The sequence below is a fragment of the Bipolaris zeicola genome (genome assembly GCF_000523435.1).
Source record: "Bipolaris zeicola 26-R-13 unplaced genomic scaffold scaffold_209, whole genome shotgun sequence".
NCBI lineage: Eukaryota > Fungi > Ascomycota > Dothideomycetes > Pleosporales > Pleosporaceae > Bipolaris > Bipolaris zeicola.
This window is the reverse complement of record NW_006912258.1, coordinates 1-23,462: the sequence shown is the minus strand read 5'-3', so window position 1 is coordinate 23,462 and position 23,462 is coordinate 1. Positions and strand designations below refer to the sequence as shown.

At 47.9% G+C, this 23,462-nt stretch overlaps 9 protein-coding genes across 9 annotated transcripts; 4 read left to right on the top strand and 5 right to left on the bottom strand.

Annotated features, from left to right (window-relative positions):
• Nucleotides 1–734: 734 nt before the first annotated feature.
• On the bottom strand, nt 735–2,306 carry COCCADRAFT_40153 (uncharacterized protein; the record flags this gene model as incomplete). The annotated part of the gene is made up of 1 exon (XM_007718038.1): nt 735–2,306. One exon carries the CDS (start codon nt 2,304–2,306, stop codon nt 735–737), a length of 1,572 nt encoding a protein of 523 aa, XP_007716228.1.
• Nucleotides 2,307–6,088: 3,782 nt separating this feature from the next.
• Nucleotides 6,089–7,228, bottom strand: COCCADRAFT_106470 (uncharacterized protein; the record flags this gene model as incomplete). The annotated part of the gene is made up of 4 exons (XM_007718037.1): nt 6,089–6,213; nt 6,275–6,593; nt 6,650–6,859; nt 6,941–7,228. 4 exons carry the CDS (start codon nt 7,226–7,228, stop codon nt 6,089–6,091), a joined length of 942 nt encoding a protein of 313 aa, XP_007716227.1.
• Nucleotides 7,229–8,751: 1,523 nt separating this feature from the next.
• Nucleotides 8,752–9,345, bottom strand: COCCADRAFT_40151 (uncharacterized protein; the record flags this gene model as incomplete). Its single annotated transcript, XM_007718036.1, has 2 exons — nt 8,752–9,024; nt 9,076–9,345. 2 exons carry the CDS (start codon nt 9,343–9,345, stop codon nt 8,752–8,754), a joined length of 543 nt encoding a protein of 180 aa, XP_007716226.1.
• Nucleotides 9,346–11,186: 1,841 nt separating this feature from the next.
• COCCADRAFT_40150 (uncharacterized protein) lies at nt 11,187–11,584 on the bottom strand (the record flags this gene model as incomplete). The annotated part of the gene is made up of 3 exons (XM_007718035.1): nt 11,187–11,232; nt 11,289–11,314; nt 11,372–11,584. 3 exons carry the CDS (start codon nt 11,582–11,584, stop codon nt 11,187–11,189), a joined length of 285 nt encoding a protein of 94 aa, XP_007716225.1.
• Nucleotides 11,585–12,993: 1,409 nt separating this feature from the next.
• Nucleotides 12,994–14,334, top strand: COCCADRAFT_29452 (uncharacterized protein; the record flags this gene model as incomplete). Its single annotated transcript, XM_007718034.1, has 2 exons — nt 12,994–13,516; nt 13,562–14,334. 2 exons carry the CDS (start codon nt 12,994–12,996, stop codon nt 14,332–14,334), a joined length of 1,296 nt encoding a protein of 431 aa, XP_007716224.1.
• Nucleotides 14,335–14,613: 279 nt separating this feature from the next.
• On the bottom strand, nt 14,614–16,019 carry COCCADRAFT_8314 (uncharacterized protein; the record flags this gene model as incomplete). Its single annotated transcript, XM_007718033.1, has 2 exons — nt 14,614–14,807; nt 14,855–16,019. 2 exons carry the CDS (start codon nt 16,017–16,019, stop codon nt 14,614–14,616), a joined length of 1,359 nt encoding a protein of 452 aa, XP_007716223.1.
• A 777-nt stretch (nt 16,020–16,796) lies between these two features.
• COCCADRAFT_29450 (uncharacterized protein) lies at nt 16,797–17,716 on the top strand (the record flags this gene model as incomplete). Its single annotated transcript, XM_007718032.1, has 2 exons — nt 16,797–17,127; nt 17,181–17,716. The coding sequence occupies 2 exons, from the start codon at nt 16,797–16,799 to the stop codon at nt 17,714–17,716; spliced, it is 867 nt and encodes a 288-aa protein (XP_007716222.1).
• Nucleotides 17,717–18,254: 538 nt separating this feature from the next.
• COCCADRAFT_8312 (uncharacterized protein) lies at nt 18,255–20,147 on the top strand (the record flags this gene model as incomplete). Its single annotated transcript, XM_007718031.1, has 5 exons — nt 18,255–18,533; nt 18,588–18,630; nt 18,689–19,044; nt 19,101–19,227; nt 19,282–20,147. 5 exons carry the CDS (start codon nt 18,255–18,257, stop codon nt 20,145–20,147), a joined length of 1,671 nt encoding a protein of 556 aa, XP_007716221.1.
• Nucleotides 20,148–21,132: 985 nt separating this feature from the next.
• On the top strand, nt 21,133–23,422 carry COCCADRAFT_40146 (uncharacterized protein; the record flags this gene model as incomplete). Its single annotated transcript, XM_007718030.1, has 7 exons — nt 21,133–21,192; nt 21,795–22,123; nt 22,160–22,268; nt 22,468–22,669; nt 22,775–23,066; nt 23,108–23,258; nt 23,303–23,422. The coding sequence occupies 7 exons, from the start codon at nt 21,133–21,135 to the stop codon at nt 23,420–23,422; spliced, it is 1,263 nt and encodes a 420-aa protein (XP_007716220.1).
• Between the last annotated feature and the right edge of the window lie 40 nt (nt 23,423–23,462).

The following is a 23,462-nucleotide window of genomic DNA, read 5'->3' as shown; positions in this document are numbered from 1 at the left end:
ATATTGTTTGCACGTACAATGGGGTTGGAGTTTGTTTATGTAGTTGATAGTGTAGTCATTATGCGTTTTTTGATTGCCAAGTCCGCAGCTCGTCCGCTTGTTCATCTTCTCGTTTGAATTGTTCCTCTTGACGTTTGTAGTAAGCCTTTCCCCAGATCGTCTGGTGGTTCAATGTACACTATAGTGCCCAGTCTGTTGAGCGCGTAGACTAGTACGAATGCGGAAAGAGGATCATGGCAACATTGCATACCTGATGGTTTTGTTTGGTCGAGATGTTGTGGAGAAAAGCCAAACAAGCTTCTACCTGTGGGCGTACATGCCTAGCCAATCTTGCGCTTGCTTGGTAACAAAACGGCCTTTCCCCTGTTTGACATATCCTCACCCAAGCGATATTAGTAAGCTGATTCACTCACATCATCTCAACAAAGGCAAATGGCTAAAAATGTGGATGGTGGTAATTAAATGATTGCTAACATGGTCTATATACATCCGAAGCCCCTCCCAGTCAAAATCTAGTCAAAATCCTCGGTTTCCCTATAATCCATACATAGTAAAGGGGTATATATATCTCCCAACGGTTTTTCTAAACACCAGTGCAAGTGCTGCGCCTAAAAAGACAAGCGTGTCAGCGCCCAATCGCGCTGAGGATGCACCCATATAATTCGCTCATCCGACGCCGTGCGATGCAAAAAAGAACAAAGGAAATCATGGGGGCAAAATGAAAGGCATGTTGCTCAAATGAGCAGTCCGACACCGAGACTGACGGGGTTCAGGCTGGCCTCGCGGCTCTCTATGCTGGGCCGTCTCTTGTCAATGGTGTCCAACTGGCGGGCGGCATCTGCCGCCATAGGCGCCTTGCCAGTTGGTGAGGGCGGGCCTGATGGACCCGTCTCATCGGTGTTTGACTTTGAGTTAATAGGGGCGAGGTCTTCGCCAAATGAAATAGACGTTATAGAATCATCGCTAATACCCCGGACTGGGGAGCTTGGTCGTTCCGGTACAATGGTTGCAGGCTCTGTTTCGCCTGCAACTGGCGCGGGGGGATCTTGGCTTGCGCTGGTGTGAGACGGTCTCCTGGTCTTGGGAAAACCATGTGCGTCATAGCGCGGCGGGTGGGCAGTGTACTCAACAAGCATGTGAGCCTTTACGCTGATGCGGAAACGCTGACCCTTGGCAAAAACAACATCGCTTACCCGCGGCGACGAAGCGAGCAGTACGGGTGCACAACGGCGACGGTAGCGCATCATTTGCGCGGGCGAAGGTGGAGGCAGAGGTGTCGACTTGGGGTCGGATCCGTTCTCGGATTGCTGGTCATCGGCCTGGTCTTGGGAAGAGACACGCACCAGAGACTGTCGGGCCTCTCGTGTAGGGAAGCGAACATCTTCTGGGTCAAAGTCGTCAAGCTCAGCATCGGCAGAGGGAGATGAGCGGCTTGTGCTTGGCTCGCGGTTTCCTGCTAGGTTGGGGTAGAGTTGTCGCATAATCTGCTCCTGTTCTGCAATAAGGCGACGGCCAGCTTCTATGCTTGACAAACCCTCGAAATTTTCTCCAACCTGTGCAGCATCCAAGACTCGCTGCCTGCGACTCCTTCGGGGCAAACTTCTGTAGCGAGGCTCGCTGCGATCCTCTAGCGGGGCGCTAATGTCAATGGCAGCACAGAAGGATTCCACCCAGTCGAGCATGCTTTCCTCGGATTGGGGGCACAGCAAGAATTGTTCAAACTCGAGGCGGAGTCGGATGGGATGTTCCCTTACGGGCTCGAAGAGTTGTGGGTCCGACTCATATAGCTTGGGACGAGCTGCAACAGGGACCAAATGAACAAACGGAGATTTTGGCACCAAAGCCGATTTCTTAACATCAGAGGCAACGCCAACCTCGGCATGCTGGAGAGAAAACGTCTTGAGCAGACGGCCGGGTGAGGCTGACTTGTTCTTGCTGAGGAGGTGCGGGTTCTTGATGCGATAGAGGCTTAGCTGAGTGCCGCGGAGGATAGCGTAGACGTCGGTCCACTCGCGATGACCCGAGACTTGAAAGGGCGACGAGAGTTCCTGCTTGATTCCCACAATGCCCTCGATGTCGACGGTGCAGGTGTAGGGCGGTGGAAGAGGGGTTGTATGGACGGCATCTTGCTCTGCTTTTGTTCGGGCTTGGAGCCTTTGCATAGTCTGGGGGTCAATGGCACAGGCATACGAGGGCGGAGAGCCAAGGGGCAGCTGGGCGTGTGTATGGTAAGTATTATGGTATCCATACGTAGCAGCGGCGCCAGAGTTTGCCGAGCGGGTGCGCGTGGTTCGACTTCGCGACATGGTGTCGGTAGCAGCTGGGTCCATAGGAAGAGGAAGCCAGGATTGCGGGTCTGGCGGGGGGGTGATGTGTGTTTGGACACACGGAAGCGCGGTCAGCAATGGGCAGGGCGGGTATTTATTTTGGGCGTCTCAGCCAGACGGGAAGAAGCAAGAAAGCGAGAGGGTGCAATGTGCTGTGGAGAGGCGAGCCAGGCGTGTTTGGGTATCTCTGGGAGGTGCGACAGGGGTAGTGTGGGCGTAAAATGAGCGACGCGGATGGGGCGTCTGGCGTCTGGGTGGACTCCGAAGAAAGAGCGCTCGGGTGGGCAGCAGCTTTGGAGAGGGAGGAGAATGGGGGCAACGCATTTGCGGCAGCGCGTCGTCTTTAACAGATGTCAAGGAGCAGCGAGGGCTGGGAACGAGTCCGGGCTGGGCCAGGCAGGATGTGGGACGGCGTCCATGGGCGTGGGAGGGGCGGCGGCGGCGGCGTGATAGAGTTAAGTAGGGATGGCCATCACTGGGTGCTATCAGGCGGCCCTGCAGGAGTTTTGCCGTGCAGACCATGTTCCAGATCTCGGTTGCAGGCCACGCCCGGCTGCTGACTCAGGCCCCAGCACGCCCCAGCACGCCCCAGCGCCCTACCACACCAACCCGTCGCTGCTGCTATCTGCTAGGCCGCCGACTATTCAGCGTCGGCTGCGCCCGTGGCTGCAATGGATGAGCCTTGATTGCCATGCCAATGCAGCGGACAGTGCCAGTGCCAGTGCCACGCTCTGTCCAGTCGTCCATGACTTCATCGCCCGCCGCCACCAACCAAAAGGCCATGGCATGGACGGACTCGCGCCCGGTGCAACGACAGCCCCGTCGTTCCTTCCTTGCTGCTGTGTTTATCCTCGTCTGTTTGTTTGCATGCCCCAATCCGGCCATGTACTTACATCCACTAACACCCGCCGCATATACATACATATCCATGTATCATCATCCATGTCCCTCCTTCACCTCCACCTACTACTTACATACTTTACCCCGCCTCAGTCAGACGACTCCTCTAGCACATGCACGCCTGCACCACGCACGTCTGGCTGGCACTGCACTATGCTCTTCGCGGCTCCCCTCCCCAGACTGCATCCCAGAATCGCCTTGATTATGACATCCCACATTACTACGCAAACACTCCCCTCAGCTGTGTCTAAGCACCCTCAGCCTGTCATCGTACTCAAGCCTCGACATCGACATGCTGCCCTGTGTTTGGTCGCACAAACCCCTTAGCCACTGCGCCGCCCGTGACATGTTTATTTTGACTCCAAAAAAAAAGAAGCCACCCTTCACATAAGCCGTGTCCGCGCAACATGGCCATCGAAACTATTGCTTCTTGTCTCGGCCGACGCCCGCTGTCTGTCTTTGCAGCCATGCAGCCATGCATGCTAGACGCGCCATGTAGCCATGTCTTCTCCTCCTCCTCCTCCTCCTCTACGGTCATGCATCCATGGCCACGCGCGTGTTCCCCACAGACAGATGACACGGCTTGGTCCATGGCCCTGCCACTTCAGCCCTCCTCTGCCGCCGCTGCGTCAATCAACCCGTTGTGCGTCCATCAGCGCTATACGCTGTCTCACCGCTTACGCTCCTGCCGCCATAGCCCGGCCGTTGCTCTGCGCCTGCTCCGCCGCTGCGATCGTCATCTTTGCATCCAAGTCTCTCACTTTTGAAACACTGACAGCTCAGCAATCTGAGATAACAAGCCTACAATGCTGAGAAGTCGCGCCACAACAACACCCGTCCACCTGTCTCGTCAGCACCGACTCGGCCTTGTCGACGATCTTCATCGCACAAATGTTTTAGTTTACGAGCTGAGCGGGGATACTGGGTAAGTCTAATAACCTGACTGCATGCAGATCACACAAAGGCCCTATTCCAACCACCACATCATTGGCACCGTTACTCAACTCCGACCGCCCAAGAAAATGCCCATGCAATCATTCGTCGCCCTCTGGAAATTCGTCGAGGGGGCCGTGCGTCCACTAGCCACCGCTCAACACGGGGGGGGGGGCCATTCGGATCTCCATCGTCAAATCCTTAAAACATCGCCCTTCTGGTCCACACCCAACAAGAAAAAAATCCCATCCACCTCACCTGTACACCTAATTTTGGTGGAGCTCCCCTCAAAAGTGGACACAGAACCACTAGAACCAGCCTGCATACACTATCTACAGACCCACTCCCGAGCTGCGGCAAGAACCCAGATTACCCTAGGTTCCCACTGTTCCTGCAGCTGCCTCTTGCCCACCCCCACCGGTCCGCAGACCCAGAACGTTCGCAATCGCCCGTTAGGAATCTTCTTTGTAGATCAACGGTACGGTTGCGTATCGCCTCATAGTGGAGTCATCTTGCCGTTTTCTGTGCACGAGGTATACCTCTTTGAGTAGCGAGAAAAATTAATCGCTCACGATATGCGTTTGCTGGCCACGCCACTCTGCAGCACGATTCGCCCGCGATACCCCTCAGCGGAAACACAAAGTTTGCGATAAAACTGGATTCTAGAGTGAGAATTAGAATGCGAAAAAAATAGTACTTATCTGAAACACAATTCAATCGGCAAGTTCCATAAGTCCGCGGAAATCATCGTCACTCCAAACTGCCTCAATCAGGAAACTATTTACGTACGCACACTACACCCATCTATTCTTGACCCATGCACGTCATCTTTCCCATCTCTAGTCATGCTACTCACAGCACTTTGCACACAAAGTACAGAAAAAGCAATCTAGTTCACCCTCCAAAATGTCATGCACACCAAACCTGCGTCTGGTGCAACGTCGTTCATGATTCGTTGAGAATACTACACAAAGACACACTTAGTCATGTGTCACTTCAATGATTGATAGAATAAATACGCAACACACAAGCTTACATCCCTCCAATCACTCTCAAAATGGTGCACACAGGTACACACGGTTATCACCGCCTGTTCTTCATGCACCATCAAAAATAGCACGCATATCGCCATCTTGCAGCTTAAAAACAAAGAATACATATATCTTGCATCGCTCAATCAGTCAACACATGTGCATCTGCATGCGCCGCCACCTTTTGTTTTTTTTGGTACCTACCCCCAAGCCCATTCAACCCAAACAATGAAACACGAAGACAAAAAAAACTAGCAAAACAAGTAAATCAAGTAACGCCTCCAAAAATACCCCTCGGAACAATGACTACACCGTACCATCAAAAATCGTCTTTAAACGGTAGAACTAACAAAAAACAGAAATAGATCTGACTAACGTACACTGTACATAGTTGGATCGAGGAAAACAAGGCAAAAAGCAAAAAAAAAAGCAAGGGCCGAACCGGAGTCGAACCGGTGACTTCGGGAAGGCGGTTTTTGGGAGAACTGCAGTCCTACACTCTACCACTGAGTTACCGGCCCAGTGGAGATGACGATTCTCTAAATTTGAATGAATATGTATTACGGTCAACAGTTCATCTGAAGAAGGATCGGATGAAAGTAGCCCAGATCTGTGCTTACCCCGCGCATCATCCTCGGTACGTATTAACTACTGCTTACTCTTTATGTAATCACACCATGACTGTCAACACCCTATTCCCCAGATTTGCAATTCTTCAAGTATCCAAAACGAGTCATGAGCATCTTGCCTAGAAACCTTCTTATACATCTTTGTACAGTAATATACATAGCTCGCCATCGTATAGTACAAGTTTGCTGCCATTGTATTCATACACTGTCATCTTCCATCTCCTCCCCTCATACCTCATCTACCTATCTTTACACTAGATATTCCACCTTACTCCCACCGCGTCTCCTTCTTAAGCGGCTTCTCCCAATCCTTGATGTGGTCAGAAATAACCTTGGCAGCCTGATCGGCTGTAAAGTTGCGGCCGATGGCTTCTACGAAGTCGCCTTCTGGATCTATACCCAATGCATTAGTCTCGATTCTCGTTTTCTTTTAATTCTGCCTTGGACAACATACCCATGAGATAAAAGTAGATGCTGTGATCAACCAGATAGTCCTGGCCAGGCTTGACGTTGTTCGGTGTGCTAAAGTATACCCTGTACGCCTTGCACGTGCTCTTAATCTGCTCGTAGTCGCCCGTCAAGCCAATAAAGTCCGGGTGAAACTCGGCTAGGTATTCCTTGAGCACCTTGGGGTTGTCGCGCGCGGGATCGCATGTAATCATGATGGGTAGGAGGACGTTTCCACATTCCGCCACTACCTTGTCATACATGAGGGCCATCTTGTCGAGTTCGTCGGGGCAAATGTCCGGGCAGTGGGTGAAGCCGAAGTAGACCTGTAATGACACAATTAATTTACTTTACCCAAAGGTTTGTAAAGCCATTGCCATACCAATGAGTATTTTCCGAGCATATCCTCGTTACTGAATGGCTTCCCATTTTGATCTACTAGCTGGAATGGTCCACCGACTTTGGGCTTGCCTATGCCTTTGGTCTGCTCGGCTATCCGCTTCCGTGCCAGGCGCTCCTTCTCGTACGTGAAATAGGCCCACAATCCTCCGCCCGCTGCGATGAAGAGGATGGCAGCTGTCAGGTTGAATGGCTAGACAATATGTCAGCTATTGAACGTTCAGTTCACTCCTGCTCTATTCAACGCATCTATTCGAGTAAATATTGAACGTACCCCGCCCTTGTTCCGTGCCCGAATCTGGTCAATTGTCTTGAGCTTGCTTCGCGATGCTGATTGTGAAAACGTCCGTGTCTGTCCGCCAAAGCTGCCTGCAGTCTTCCCTGAGCTAATCTGTGTTCTTTGTAATTCCCTCAAACATGTCGTCTTCGGCGCGGTGCCATTCCGTGAGGATGCAAGCGCATTCGTTGTGCTGGAAGCAAAGGCTCGTTGCGGGACAGTCGCAATGCGTGAATTTCTCAGGTTCTTAGCGGCCGTGGCCAAGCATCTGCTCGGTGTGGACATCGTAGTCGCAATGTCGAATGGATTTTGGTGGTCTGGCGGGGCGTGGCGGACGTTGATGCGGGATACTTTTCGCAATTCGAGATGCAAGATTGGTGCACGGGCCAGACTCGAATGACATCGCCGGCCAAAATCCATGCACGACTAGTGGGAATATCAATTCGACGTTTTCGAACCAACAAAAATACGGTTTGCAGATATATATTGAAAACTACCAACACTAGCAGTTCGTTTATGTACTGAACATTAGCAGAAACAAAGTTTCCATCGTATCAACAGCCAGGAATGAGAGCCATAGCAGCTCGCAAGTTATTTTAGAGAATACTAAGATGGCTAATTTGAACTCGAATTCGTTATGCAAATTATTGTGTACGTACTGAATATGGCAACTGTCTGTCTTCAACCGTAGACCAGAACCCATCAATTTAGCTTATAGTGAGAAGACTCGGGGAAAGAAAAAGCGTCAAATCAACTTAATTTGTATTCCAACAATACAATAAGAACTAGTAGATATTGCGCTAATTGTTGGTGATATAACTCCTTCGAGAGTTGCTAAAGTATCTGAGACTTCTTTCTCGAAGTTCTGTCTCACTACCAAGCATTTCCATGAGTGGCACTTGCCTCGAGCAACCCCTGAGCAGCCATGCAGCCGGATCATAGAAGACAGGTAATAACGTACGATGGTCTTGTTTGAAGATGTATCTGCTAACCAAGACCGTGCATCCTTCACCCAGGTCGTTCTCTTTGTCGGTGCATGCTCGCAGCTAAAAATAGCACCACTTTTGCGCCCAACCATATAACACACCTCTGTTATAGCTAACCCCTTTTCATGTTCAGTCTAAAATGTTTGTGCGTTCGTATTATGATGGGGAGCTGTGCATGCAAATAGCTGGTCGACTAGGTATTTACCCATTTGCAGTCACAAAACTAGTCTATGAATCTTCTATACTAATCATCCATGAACTGTGCAAATAAGCACCATATAAGCAGTATACTAAGAATGAAGAGCGACAGAGTGTTAACCTAGAATAAAAGAGTGGTGCGTAAGACCAAAGTGGGGATCGTTGCAATTGATCCCTTGATTTATTGGTGAACGTGCCACAACATGCCCAGTGACTTTATTTGAGTTTCAATAGCTAGCACGTCCACGGATCACTGGACAGTGTACTAGATCATCCTCATTTCTGTGAGTAACTGACGTACGTGCAGTTCAATTATAGTGGGATAATGCGTTTAATGCTCCTGTCCAAAAGATCATATAGCTGACTACTATGTATTCGCACATATGGAATCACTGATATCATTTCCCTAAATACAAAGAGATTTACAAAAGACCATTGGAGCTATCTCTAAGACTTTATATGCTTTGTACATGTTTGAAAACAATCATCGAGAATTGGTCCACGTCCGATCGTATTTGTATACTGTCCCAGACTACCCGAGCACTTCTCATCAAAATTCAAGAGCAAGACTTCCATCCGCACACCCCTACCGATGGATCTTTCCTAAACTTGATAACTGGGTATTTACACACATTCGTTGCAGAAACATCTGCCGGTGTCATAACCGTAGCTAGTCAAACCCCCATCCCACCATCCAGCATGGTACCATCCGCATGTCCTCGTAATGGCAGCACTCAGCTGAGCACGTCGTTCTGCAGTGCATTGGACTGAGTTAAGAGCATAGTTGCAAAAGAATGCAACGGTATTGCCACGAACAGAGTAGTAGTTGTGGCGGCCCTTGGTCGGTCCATAGTTGCTGCACTGGTAATCCAGATCAGCGTTTGCGGCATCAGTGTCCTACAATGAATTAATTGCTAGCTTTTCGTAGTAAATTCCTAGAATACTGACGCCATGATGCATGTTTGCTTTGTCAGGGCCCTGGTTGCAAAAAGCGCCTTCACGCGCCTGGAGACGTGAAGCGCGGATGGAGTTCACTCTCTTGGTATAGGCGCTCAATTCTGTGGCAGAGAAGTCTGTGGCGTTGCCAATCTTGACGTGCACATCAACACCGTTGGCATCGACATGGTGCTCGTAGACACCATCTCCAGTGCCCTCGGGAATGATGAAAGCACTAGAAGCGCTGAGGAATGCAAGAAGGAGAACGTTTTTGAAATGCATTGCGGAAAGATGTGAAGAAAAGTTGATTGATCTTGTTGCTTGTAGTCTTCGTGTGTATTAATGGTGATAATGATGCGGGAGACTCTATCCTTTATACCTTTTTTCTGCCCATCCATTTCTCCATTTCTCCATAGAATACTCGCCTATATTTTTCGGACCTTGGCGAAGAAAACGTTGTAGTAACAGTTTCATGGGTCTAGGCTCAAGAAGGGAAATGCACCTTTCAGAGGCACGATTAGGCTTGTTGCACATGGGACTAAGCCTTGTGATCATACCTGCTACTTTACTAACAACGCATGGGAAATTTGAGTTAGGGTCTGGATAAGCACTACCTGGAAGCACGATCAGGCGTGCTGCATGAATGTCGTGCCAACGGGTATCGTTATGTAGGGCTCGCTATTCGCTGAGATCTGGTTTTGGTCAGTAAGCCAACACGCTACACCAACCCTAGCAATGGTTTATGTACATTCAATCGTTACCAGCCGCTTAGTGAATCTCTTCCGAGACGCATGGTACGGACCACTCAGCAAACTCGAGATTTGCACGAACAAGTCAACATCGCCTTTTTGAAGTATTTGTAGTGGAACTTCAGTACCAAGTCTTTGATCACTTCTCAATTCGCGACTTACATCTACGTGTAGCATTTTAAGAGTGTGGCGTGTCAGCGCACCGTGCAGGATGGTGACCCTGGTGTTATCCCGTATTTCTTGGCTAGAAGCGGCAGATACGCTAACGACAAGCCGCTAATCTTGCCCGCCTAAGATGGCTGCGACAGGTGCAGCTGAATAGATTGGGGATATCATATATGGCCCCCACGAGTGTATGTAGGTGTGATGGGCGCCTGAGAAAACCAGGAAAGGCCTCAAGCAGCGAGTGCCTGGATGCATTCCTATTATGGAGGTCTTGCTCTGTGAGGGACCACCGCTTTGAAGCGAAAAAACCTTCACTGAACATGGCCACTTGGGAGAATCTTGTACCGAGATTATTCAGTCCCCTAATGCCTAAATCACGGCTCTTACTAGCGCTTCTGTCTGTTCGAGTTTTATCGAAGGAGTTTACTAATAACAGGTTATACAGGAAGCATTGCAATGCAAACAAAAGCTTCCGAAGCTACCAAACTCTTTAGCTACATGACACTGCCACGCAATGTGAAGTCCTTCCTGTTACTGTACATTATCTACTTACATCAAGGCGCATTTCAATATAGTGAATCAAATTGTTTAGATCATTCGATACATGACTTGTAGGTACAGGGAAAATACATGTCCAAATTCCCTACTCTCTTAGGAACTTATTATAAGCTTCTGTCTTGTAGAATAGCTTTTATGAGAGCCACAAAGCCCATTCCATTACCTCTCTGGAAGCTTTGGTGGATTTTGGAGTTATTGTGCAGTCTTACAAGATGCGATACTCGCGGCCTTTTTAGTATGCTTCTGCTCCTTCTCCCTCTAACTTGGGAGGCTTGCTGTAACCCTCGCCTGGTGTATCAGATCCTTCACGCGTCTCACCTGCTCACTCCCCCTCATTATTCTAGCTCTTTGGTGTTGTAGCTACTTCTACTCCTCCTACTAGAGCCATAGGACATCGCGCGCCTCCTTTATTTTGGAAACCAGAATATCGCATTACCGTGATATTTCTCAGCCTGTTGTACTAGCAGAAATCATGCTCGTTTCCTGTGCGTTCTCTCACTAACCAAGACGTCCTTCATTAATGCACATTGAACATAGCCCGAGTGGGAGTTGCTACTAAGCATTATACATCGTCTGACGTGGCTTCCATGGAAAGTGCTATTGGCTTGCGCAAATTGTTTTTATTTCTTATAAAGAGGCTCTAACTCCAACTCAAATATACCGGTCAATGTTAAACTCTACATAAAATGATGGAGAACTTCATACAACGATAGAATTCCAGATGGACATATAGTACCTCTTTAATTGCAACACCCACAAGTAGCATCAACGATGCAACGCTGTTGTTCGGTCAGTGAAGGTACTAATCAAGGATACAGATCTTTGTATAAACATACTCCAAGAATCTTAGGACAGGTGCAAACAGGTTGTGCGGCTGGCGGAGCAGGAACAAGCCCTGGACCAACTTCATTGCCCGGACGCAACACTACGGTTTGACGAGCTTCAAGTGCACCTTGCACTTTGCTCAGATCGAATCGGTTGTTTGTTCCAGTTGGGGTGCTTATCACCAGCGCAGTGAAGGCCAAGGGTAGAGTAATGAAGAGCTTCATCTTGATATTGCGTAAAGTGTTGTGGAAGAGAGTTGTCGTGAACTGTTTGTGAATTGATGAGTGAAATGAGAGATTGTTGACTATGTGGGCAAAGTGAGAGACATAAGGCACTTTATATAGAGATTTCGTATTGAGCATTGCCTCTTTTCAATGAGGCATTATCAGTCATAGCTATTATTGAACACGCATTACTCTACAAAGCCCTATGTAGAATACAGTAACATTTACAAGGGTAATGTTCCATCGTATAAAATGGACGGCGGCAGTTGTAACACGGAGTCATAAGAAAAAACCCTCAATTTCTGCCTTAACCTAGAGAGATGCTAACTAGCCAAGCCACCTATCTTGCTGAAAATGTAAACCTGAAACGGCTACAAAACGAAGAATTAAAAGCAGGCCCCAGGCCGACAACAATTCGGCTATAACAAGCTCATACACCTAAATACCTAACACTTGGCGTGTTGCGTAGGTTTCAGGTCTATGATTCTCTATCCAGGTCCTTGCTAAAGTCTGCGAGCTCTATAACATCATGAAATGGATAATAAAATCTTTGTATTCTGATATCTTTGTTACTTTAGTTGCACTATCCCATTCATGCCATCTTAGCGGGAGGTTAGGATGGTACCACTATGTCTTCCTGCTCTACTATTCAAGATGGCAAGCGTTGGCGGGATCGCATATCACGTGACCTCGAGCCCCTGCCTTCTTGTCTCTTGTCAAGAGAATCCTTCTTATTAGTTTTAACAAATAGTTGATCCGTACTAGAAACGAGCTCCTTTGTAGGCCAGTGGCCGCCTTAAGGAATTGACCCGCGTATCTACACATTGGCAAGGCCTTATGGAAAAAATCGAAATGGACTGCCTGATAGTTCACCAATACTAAATCATCAGACCCCCACGGCTCAGCCTTCTCACAACACATCATTCACTCCACGCGGTTGCTATGTATTGCAATCACAAGCATAAGAACCTTTTACATGCTTATTTAAATAATTACTATTTTTTACAATCGGCCTCTTGCTGACATTGATCGCACTGGTAAACACGAAATTATGCACAGGATGTAATCTTGTTCAAACGCGAACAAACACCATTCGTGACAGACCAGTTATATAAATGCCCGTCCCGTCGTCAAGACCCATTTTGGAGACCCACGTGGGACACAAGGGGCCAAAGGGGACCGGACAAGAAATGAAGCTAACGTAGTAGTGCTTACTTCCGATTAAGTGCTAACGCGGATAGATTGGTTCGAGGAGGCCTTAACACTCCATTCTTAGGAAGCAGGACCCGAGGCACCTCTCGCCTTTGGAGAGTGAACATCAAGGAAGATCCCCTGTTATAAAAGAATGGAAACCCGATTCAAAACTGTAATTTTTGCAGCCAATGTTTTTGTAGCCCAGAAAACAGAGCATGTCAGACATGACAAACTTTTCGGATTTCCTCCGCGGAGTCTTACCGGCCAAAGACATCTCGAAGATCAACCCGATAGTGTATCTTCATGACCCTCTTCGAGCAGCTAAATCGAATGCAGGAACGTTTCTTCGTCGCACATCTCGACACTTCCCTACCTCAAAAGAGCAAAACACCAATGATAAATCATATTGGGTTACTTTCACACCAATTGAAGCAGAAAGACACTTTCCTTATCTCTCAGGTATCACACCTGCCTATGAAAACGTGTTTTGGAGACAGATGTTAGATGTCGTGAATGAGCTGCTCGATCTAATTCAAAGTGACAAAAGTGAGGTAGATTCGCCACTACGTGATGGCACAACACTGCGGCATGTTTGCATGAGTACAGGCGTTAGGCATGACGCGCATATGACTGGGGTGTATTTCGCGAAAGCAAATGCGATGATGTACCCATTCTGTGAGGATCCTAGGCGCTTGGAGCTGATCAACGTGCTCATGATCATGTTATGGGGTTTCGATGGTAAGTCTCTACGTAATCATACGGCGTCAGACCTGACCAGAGCAGACAAATGCGAAAAGGGCACCAGAGAGGAAACTGCGGGCGTATTACATGAATGGAGAATGCGCCTTGCAAGCGCGGATCGAGGGTGTATCGAAAGCTCGCCACTGCAAACGTATCTCGACAAAACGATTGCGGCAATCTACGAATACGATCGTGTTACAGGTAGTACAGCAGGAAGAGAGATGCACCACGCCGCTCTAAACATAGAATACTGGCTGAAGCCGCCGGCAAATTGCGAAAACCACGGCGAGTATCTCGCCTATCGCCACCGAAACGTCGGTGCATTGTTTGTCTGGTCATGTGTAAAGTTCAGTTTGGATCTCAAAGTGGACACGTCGGCTCCGCGTATCGCGGAATGGCTTGGGTGGGCTAGTATGCATCTGGGAATGACTAACGATTTGTACTCGTGGGCAAAAGAAGCAAAAGAGCAAAGCGAAGAGCAGGGACCAGCAAACGCAATTCTTCATCTTCAACAGCTCTTGTCTTTGGATGAGCGCCAGGCCGTTGAGATGCTATACAGTATGATCCTACAGAAGGAAGCATTGATGTACGAACAGCTGCTGAGTTGGAAAAATGAGTGCTCTTTTGACGACGACATGTGGGCGTTCTTGAGGGGAGTATGGGCCACGCTTGCAGGCATGTATTGTACAGTACGACGTGTGCTAGATATGCTGGAGAGCAGGGCAAAGTTTCATCGGAATAAGGCTCAACAACTTGTTGATAGAGATATTGATGCTGAATTCCGCAATGGGCTAAAGCTTATTCGGGCACAATGAGAACTCTGGTGCCTTTCAGATGTTGTTAGTATTAGACTTTGATGTCATCGTTTCAGGATACGTTCAACCACATTCATTGCGGTATATTACATGTAACATGGACAGCCAATTTACACACAAGAAGAGGATATGGTGGCAAGGAAGTAAAATATAATGTATCATTAGCTTTCCCAGGTCTTCTTTCCGGCCAGTTGCTTCTAGAGAAATATGACTATCCAGCGCGTTTCTCTACAAGCCTTGAATAGAATGTTGAGACTTTCTTGAAGACTGAAATTCGTTTTATGGTGCATGATTTCGTAATAGGGAAGATCTGTACTCTTCGAAAGCCCTCCTCCTGTCTTGTTCACTATGATCAAAAGCTGCCTTTGCGTCACCGGTTAGCAGTGAAGTTACCCGACTTGATTCTTCTCTGCGAGAGTTTTCTTGCTGGTCCGCTTCGTTCAGCTGTGCTTCGAGGTTTGGGCGAGGTAATCCTGTGTCCAGTCAGCACACTATCTTCAAACCAGGATATCGCACGCACCATCGGATCTTGTCTGTCTCGAACTGGTGACAATGCTTTTAGCATTGCTGCGTATCTTGCTCGACAGGGCAATGCGACATATCTTGAAGGTTTCAATGTCTCTTTTCGTTTGTATGGTTAGATGTTGGGTGTGATGAGTATAGACTTGTAAAGATTCAATCGACTTTGCTCCAATGAGTGCGTCAACGGTAATTCCATCCAGTATATAGAATGTCGTGTTTATGACGCGCTGAACAGGTGTATCATCTCGATTTGCGTTTTGCGCGCTCAGTGGTTGAACATTGATTTCACTATCGATCAAATCCCCCGTCCCTCTTTCATTGTCTGCAAACTCATCTGCATCGGCATCTTCCTTGAGTTTAATCAGCCGCGCGGATGAGCCAAGCGATAACTGAGCAACAAACTTTCGACGTGCTATCTTAGTTCTCCCGTTAGCAAATACGACTTCCTGCAAAGTATTTTCCCACTTGAATTTGCGCTTCGTCGCATAAGCGAGGGAAATAACATCAACATCAGAACCGCTGTCGGGAAGTGCTACTATTGCCTCTCCATCTATGCAGCATGTCAACCGTCGATTTATAGCACCCATGGTACAAATCTTGAGCGTTCTCGGTGTTTTGAGCGACATTTGGACAAGACGGTTGCGGAACATTGTGAAAGTTGCTGTCTTGTCAAGAAAGGAAGCAGATATTATAAGATCTTCAATCAAAGAAGGTAGCACAAGAAATGTGCAACGCATTTTCCAATCGAAAGAGAACGTCCTCGCGAATCTGCAGCTCGCATGAACAAGGGCTGTAGGTATTACCGCACTACCATCCAGAAAGATAAGCTCCGTCTTCTCGGCTACACTCCATTCCAGTCTCATTCCTAGGTGAAGTGCCAGTCCCAGTGACATCACATTATGATCCGAGCCACTATCAGGCACAGCCATGACGGTTACGGGGCCTAGGTTCCCCTCAAATGTCATTGGTAAACCGTACACCAGATTTGACTTCTTAAACAGCTTGTAATGTGGCTTCTGACTTTGTAGTGAATAGGCGGGTGTTTCCGGTGGTAGGGAAGGATCGTGCAAGTCATCCCTAGATTTTGTCTTGCCTCCATTTTCTCGAGAGTTTCCAGTGAGTTCTAGATCTACCTCTTGAGAAAGTTCAGAATTCAGCGCCATGGAGGGTGTGGGTATATTGCGCGCACTATTTGATGAAGGGCTTTTCATTCCCCAATCATCGATAGCCAGATGCCTCCTTTCACTTTCACGGTTCAGCTCGCAGATTTGGTTATCCAGTGTTCTGACATGCTCTGTTTCTTTGTCGATCGACGCGCAGAGTTTTGGCCCCTCTTTTTCCCATCGAGCAATGCACTCTAGTGCACTTGTTCGTTCCCTCATCTTCTTCACTATCTTCTGACATAGTTTGCATTGATCCTTGACAGAAACAGTACGCATTACAAGCTTCATGCCGCAAGTCTCGCCGATTCGATATTCTTTAGCGCATTGCTGTCGGAAATGCCCCCATTTCCAGTGGCCACAATCGAATCGATACTGATCGTAAAAACACATCTTGGATTTTGTATCTGATGATGCAAAAGGAGTGTAATTCTCAGAATTGATAGGCCATGAAAAAAGAGATGATAATGAGATTGCAGTGTAGGGTGAGAAGGAGGATTGAGAGCGTCAATCTCGCGAAGAAAATACCCGGGTCTTGCGTGTCTTTTCCTAGCGTATGCTCAATGCAGCGACACTGCATTCAATAACTTGAAGGACCAATCAGGTATCTCAACCATGGTCAAAATGACTGAGTGGCTGCAGATAAGATGTGCATAGCCTTGCAGCATGCAGTTCTAAATCACAAGACAGACCGAGGCTGAATGCCAAGAGATCCGGTGAGAAAACTCTCTCCAATCAGTATCAGTTGCATAAAGATACAAGCTGCAATATTGTATCGACATGGACATCGAAAAAGGGACGACCGACCAGTCTTTCCTCTCAGGGTATCCTTCACTGGCAGCTTTCATTGCCAGTGATCGCGATCAGACAACAACAATCTTCAAGAGGTTCAACCGTTTAGCCGCACGACACTTGTTACATCTTCAGAGTCAGCTTGCCGAGTTGCAAGCCGAACAAGATGCGCTCGACCGCAAAGATGCCTTGGGCCCTCTAGAAGTAAAGCAGTACTCACGTAACTGGGCCGAGTTCACAGCAGCAACCGTCAACGATCCTCATCAGAAGAGACGGAAGGAGCTGAGTGATGAGATAGGTCAAACACTCAAAGAGTATCGTAAGTAAATAGAATGAATGCTGTAGCAATTTCGAACTAATACATTGTGAAAGGAGAGGCTCTGCTATACGAAAGCCAGTTGGCATCGCTTCCCAGACCGCCAAAACGAACACTTGAGGCATTTCGTTTCAAGTTCTTCAATTATGGAAGCGGAAAGCCATATCCGACTCTGGGTGCACATAGTAGGGCGTTGTTCGACGACGATGACGACCTGGTAGTGTTGAAAGTACAAGACCGCGATCGGCTGACTGCGTTTCTGCAAGATCACTGCTCAAGGATTTTCAAAGTGGAGAAAGATAGAGATGGCATTCTATATTCATCGGATCAGCGGATAGCTCGGACTGTGACTATTCTGTGTACCTTGAACGCTGCTGCGCTGCTTGTAGGGGCTATAGTAACGCTCTACGCGATATCCTCCGAGAAATCAAAGTTGGGTGTTATTGCTCTCTTTACTGCCCTTTTTGCAGCCAATGTAGGAATTTTGACAAATTCAAGAAGATCAGAGGTTTTTGCTGCGACAGCTGGGTACGCTGCAGTGCTAGTTGTCTTCGTCAGTGGGAATATCGGTACTCAGGAAACAGGGAGATGATCAGTACTACATGTATGTAAACCCAATATGTTGAAGTGATCATGAGTTATTTGTGTTGTGAACAAAGATTCAGTATTCAATGATTAGATTTTCTCCGATTTCAGTCCATGATATACGTAGGTGCCGCCTGTTTAGGCCCAGTGCCTTGGTGTAAGTATTCATACACTGGCGCAGCTGTCGTTTATCACCACACAAATAACCCTATACACTACAACTTTTCTTTGATACTCTTATCGCATGTCTATAGCTTGCAAGCTGTTATGCAGTAGTAGAAGTCTCGGGGTATAATCTAGCCCGAAGTGCCGAAATTTTGGCCGGATTACTTGCCCAAGCTGTAGGGTGCACAGATGTCTGATCTGTGCAATGAACGTTCGATCACAAGCACGTGGGCTCCAATCTAATCGTCGTTTCATTAAAAGGAAAAATACATTCTAATGATTGCTATTCTTTATTTTAGGTTTACAGGCGATGAATCCTTCGCAATAAGCAAATCTATGAAGATTGGCAACCTTGAGTATTGTCCGCTATCTAAACATCCATGGAAACTTCCAGTGAATTGAACAATTTGAAAAATTCCTCGGTCAAATCCAACACACCATCGCACAAATCAAGCGATACGCTGTTACACGGGATATCCCCAGAACGACTCTCGGATGGTCCGGATTTTAACCACCAGAAATCAAGCAAAGATGAAGGAAAATTCGATCAGCAATTGTCTCATGAAGAGCCCAAGGGACTCATACCGCCCAAAGACGACAGCAAAGCATCTCAGATATTGGAAGAAAAGCCCGCAATTCCTATAAAGGATCCCAACTTAGTATGTGTCGGCTTCAGCATCCCCGAAATACAACATCTACTAAGCACAATATAGGTGACATGGGATTCTGCTAATGATCCGAAAAACCCAAAGAACTGTAAAAACCACTACTTCGTCACATTAGCATGAACTTTTGTGTACTAATTCTTCCTTAGGGTCCATGAAACGAAAATGGGCCGCGTTGACCATTGTGGCCTGCTTTACTATAGTATCGCCTATTACTTCTTCCATGATTGCCCCCGCTCTTAGCCATATAAGCGCTGATTTCCGGATCAAAAGTGCAGTGCAATCGCAACTCACGCTGTCTATCTTCGTCCTTGCACAAGCCATCGGCCCACTGTGTCTTGGGCCACTTTCGGAGACCTATGGACGAACAATTGTGCTACAGTTCTCTAATTTGTTCTTTGTTGTTTGGAATCTGGGATGCGGTTTTGCTCAGACTCCAGCACAACTGATGGTGTGTCGTTTCTTTAGCGGTCTAGGCGGATCCGCACCGCTAGCCATCGGTGGGGTAAGTGTGATTCCTGAGGAGTTTCCCCGCAGCATGAATGTCTAACCAGGTTTTAGGGTATGTTAAGCGATTGCTTCCTTCCTGAACAGCGTGGACGAGCAGTATCAATATATTCGCTGGGGCCACTGCTCGGACCAGCCATTGGACCTATTCTTGGTGGCTTCATCTCCCAGAACACTTCATGTCAGTCTCTGCGTAGATTTGATTCAATTGATTCACGTATGCTTATGGACTCAGGGCGATGGTGTTTCCACGCAACAACAATCTTCGCCGCATTGGTGCAATTTTGTGGATTTTTCTTCCTCCAAGAAACCTATGCGCCTAGGCTTCTCGAGTTGAAGCGAGATCAGCTACGCAAAGAAACTGGTAACCAAGAACTTCACACTGTATTCGACAATTGTGATCGCACTGTTGTAACAGTGATCCAAACGGCGTTGAAGAGGCCATTCAAGCTGCTAGGCACGCAACCCATAGTCCAAGTACTAGCATGCTACACGGCCTATCTCTTCGGGCTGATGTATCTCATGCTTTCCACTTTCCCCATCTTATGGGTTGATCGTTATGGCATGTCTATCAGCTCCGGATCTTTGAATTATCTCTCCATAGGTATTGGATTCTTTGTCGGTACACAACTTACTTCACCTCTTATCGACGCGCTGTATTGCCGTCTGAAGTTCCGCAATAACGGCATCGCAAGGCCTGAATTTCGCGTCCCTATGTTGATACCTGGATCGCTTTTGATCCCTGTAGGTCTCTTCTGGTACGGATGGAGCGCGCAAGCCCGCATGCATTGGATCATGCCTAATTTTGGCGCTGCGATCTTTTCTGCGGGCATGGTGATGGCGTTTCAATGTGCCAATGGATATTTAATTGACTCTTACACGCGGTATGCAGCGAGTGCCATTGCTGCAGCGACAGTCTTAAGGAGTCTGGCCGGATTTGGCTTCCCGTTATTCGCACCAGCTATGTATAAGTCGCTAGAATTTGGATGGGGGAACAGTGTACTTGGCTTCATTGCAATAGGACTAGGTGTCCCGGCGCCATTTATGCTGTGGAAGTTTGGTGAGAAGCTGAGAAGTTTGAGTAGATTTGCGGCAGGCTAGGTATTCATCGTTATTGAGGAAGGTCGCGGTTCTATCGCTACACAGCACTTTTCATCATTGCAACAAGTACGTGTGTTCATACGAGAAAAGTTGCGAGAAGGGGTGAATACATTTAAGCTCTCGAAACTATTGTCACAATTCATCTTCGATGGGCAGATGTACCCTTCAAAGACTGTTTAGCAACACCTAGCCTTGTGTAATGATATTGACCACCAATGATTCAAATATTTTTCACTAGCTGCTGCTGGACATGTTTGAAGACTGTAACCCAAGAGACCAATGCTCTCCACCAAATAGTGCAAAGGAAATATCCAATTGCGGCTCGGCCGAGAGCGATCAAGATTCACTACCCGCCTTGATAATTCACTTTTAGTGGATGATTTAAAAGGTTACGGCTTGATCTCAATAACGATGGTATTGTTCACATTCTTGATTATGTGTTGGAACGAGCACTTAGATAAGGGAAAGCACCACAGGCTAGCACGATGAACCTTTCCTGGGTGAGGGTAGGATACTTAGACAAGATAAATTCAGGGACAATGTTTTAGCTGATGATACAGTGATGAATTAGAGATGTCTTCATTCTAAACATTCGTAGCTATAGCTGTAATGGAGAGCAGGACAGAGACTGGGGGAACCTAAGTTATACTTGACTAAGAATCAGCTCTATTGAATAATTCTGAACTTCAATTGAGCATCTAACGAAGTAGAATTCATTCATTGTCTCCAGTAGCTTGCGACGTCAAGAATGTGTTAAAGTTTCGAAGTTGCACTTGCGGATATACATCTAATATCTAATAAAATCAACTGCAACGCATAAAGTAACAGATGATCATAGATTTTCAGTACGCAAGCCCATTTTATTGAAGTGAATGATACTTGTTGATCCTGGGACTCATGAAAAGATATGGGTACCTGCGCGTGCCCAAAAGCTTGTCACGTGGGTGCTCTCTTTTTGCATCGTGTCATCTTCCTAACCATCACAATGAATGCTCTGTACATTGGTAAGGGTAGTACTCTCAGGCAAATTTTATTCAAGATCGCCGTGAGCATGTATGTTTGGCGATGAGACGTTGGGCTCACAAATTTGTGGAATCACGTGATGGTCGTCAAATCTACCGCACTTCTACCCCACACCTCCACATGAATCACGGCTCATTCTTTTCGCAACCCCAGGGTCCGACAACTCATCATCTCAAAATCATATAGGGATTGATTGGTAATTTGGGGAGCCAATTCGGATGAAGGGAGGGAAAAAGCGATCGAGAAAGAGGAGGTAGCTGATCCAGTGCATGTAAAATGTGGGAAGCAACGGCATGACAAAAAGCTCGTATTTTCAATCGAATGGAGGCAAATTCTATCACTTCAGTAACAGGGTTTCACGAATCGTTGCTCCGCTCCCATATTGTTCCAGGCCAAATTCTCTATCGGTAGAGGAACAAACGGAGAGCAAAGATGGCCATCACTGATCCTGCCAAACTCCAGGCCAGATACAAGTAGCAGCACGACAAGCGATAGCGCCATGAGAGCATGCAATAGCACAGCCATTTACTCATCAAACAAGAAAGGCCATTCGCCCATGACCTATAGATTCACAAAGGCCAGCAGCAAGAAGCGGACCGGCTCAAGGACGCTGACGACATTTAGCTTCTTATCATTGTTACAGGGCATGCGAAGCTGCTCGCAGGAGAAAGGTTGTTAGAGGTAGGCTCCTCAGAAAATCCAATATGCCACTTGGACATAGCCGGCAGTTGCGGTGGTACAAAGTATCGGGACCGGCATCCAGGCCTACAATGTGATGTTGAGGGCTGCATTTGCATATCTTTCCCCGAGGAAACAAGCTTCAAATCCCTACAGAAGTGTTCGTCAAGCGATGAGATCTGTCGACATTGGGAACGCGTGGCATCGCACTTTGGACTGGGCGGCCAATCTTCGACACGTGTACTCGGTGCGACATGCAACGATGGCCGGCGTTGGTGGGCAGTTTGAATGTGCAAGAAGCACGGTAACAGCGAAGAAATGGCCGTCTTTACCCCGTTTCTGGTTCCGACTGGAACCCTCTTCGCATCACCGAGAATGCCTAATGTCGATGGCTTCGACGAGCTACGCGTGAACATCCCCGTCTTTCACACGGCGCGCTGAGACTATGACTGCACTGGCGGCTCACAGACAGACGCTACTCTCTCAAAGCTCAACGGCAAGTGAGTCGGCATCATGGGTACGGCGGCAACAGCTGTCCAAGTCGTGCCATAAGTTGCATGCTGGGCCGAATCCTTGTACGTATTCCAGCGCACACCCTCGTATTGCGCGTCGCCAGCAGGCCATAGATGACGACAAGTGGGTGAGCGAGGTCGCAACAGGCCCTGTCTGGCAGTTTGCTCGCCAACTCAACTTCGATACTCTCTTTAACGGTGAAGAAGACTCGGCAGACCATCCCGATCTGGTCGCCGATGGCTGGACTAAGATGGCGCGCGGCTTTTTGGGCTTCATCGCGGGGCCGCGTCACGTTACACTCAAAAGATGTAAAAGAGGGCGCGCATACTCTATATGAGTTATAAACGCCGCTGGCGGAGCACACGTGGGCACGGGTACGAGAGGCCGTAGTGGAGGATGCAGCCACGGTGGAGCAACCAAGTACGTACAACCGTTTTGCCTCATGTGGTGTAAGAGACCCACCTTTCAGGATGAGTACCTGCCTACTTTCAACCAGCCGCATGTCACGCTCGTGAACACGGATAGCAAGGGCATCGAGCGGTGTATATCGTGGGGGGTAATCGCTAAGGGGGTGGAGTACGAGCTTAACGTGCTGATTCTTGCCACGGGCTTCCTGCTGGCATTAGGGGGAAACATAGCGCCTGCTGAGCTCTTTGGCATACCTATTGCGGGCCGTAGCGGCCGCCATCTCAAAGACAAATATGGGTATTCTGCGTGGGATCGCCACGAATGGCCTCTCTCCCCAGCCTTCTCTGTCCTGGTCTCGGTGGCGGACCGGGCTCAATAAATCTCACTATCATATTTGACTTGAAATCTAAGTACATGGCCAATATCTTAAAAGAGGCCGTGGATCGGCTTCCAGATCCTACACAGCTTGTGACCAAGCCGACTAGAGAAGTAGAGGATGCTTGGATAGATGAAGGGACAGTCGAGCGGTGTAGTACTCGGTCTTGTTCGCTTGCACACCGAGCTACTTCAACCACAAGGGCGACGCGTTGTTATGTCATAGGGGTACATCAACGGGCTTACTATCCGTGCCAAGGCTTAGCTTATTAAGCTAAGTCAGCTGCGCTGACACTCGCCGCAGGTGAGTGCCGACGC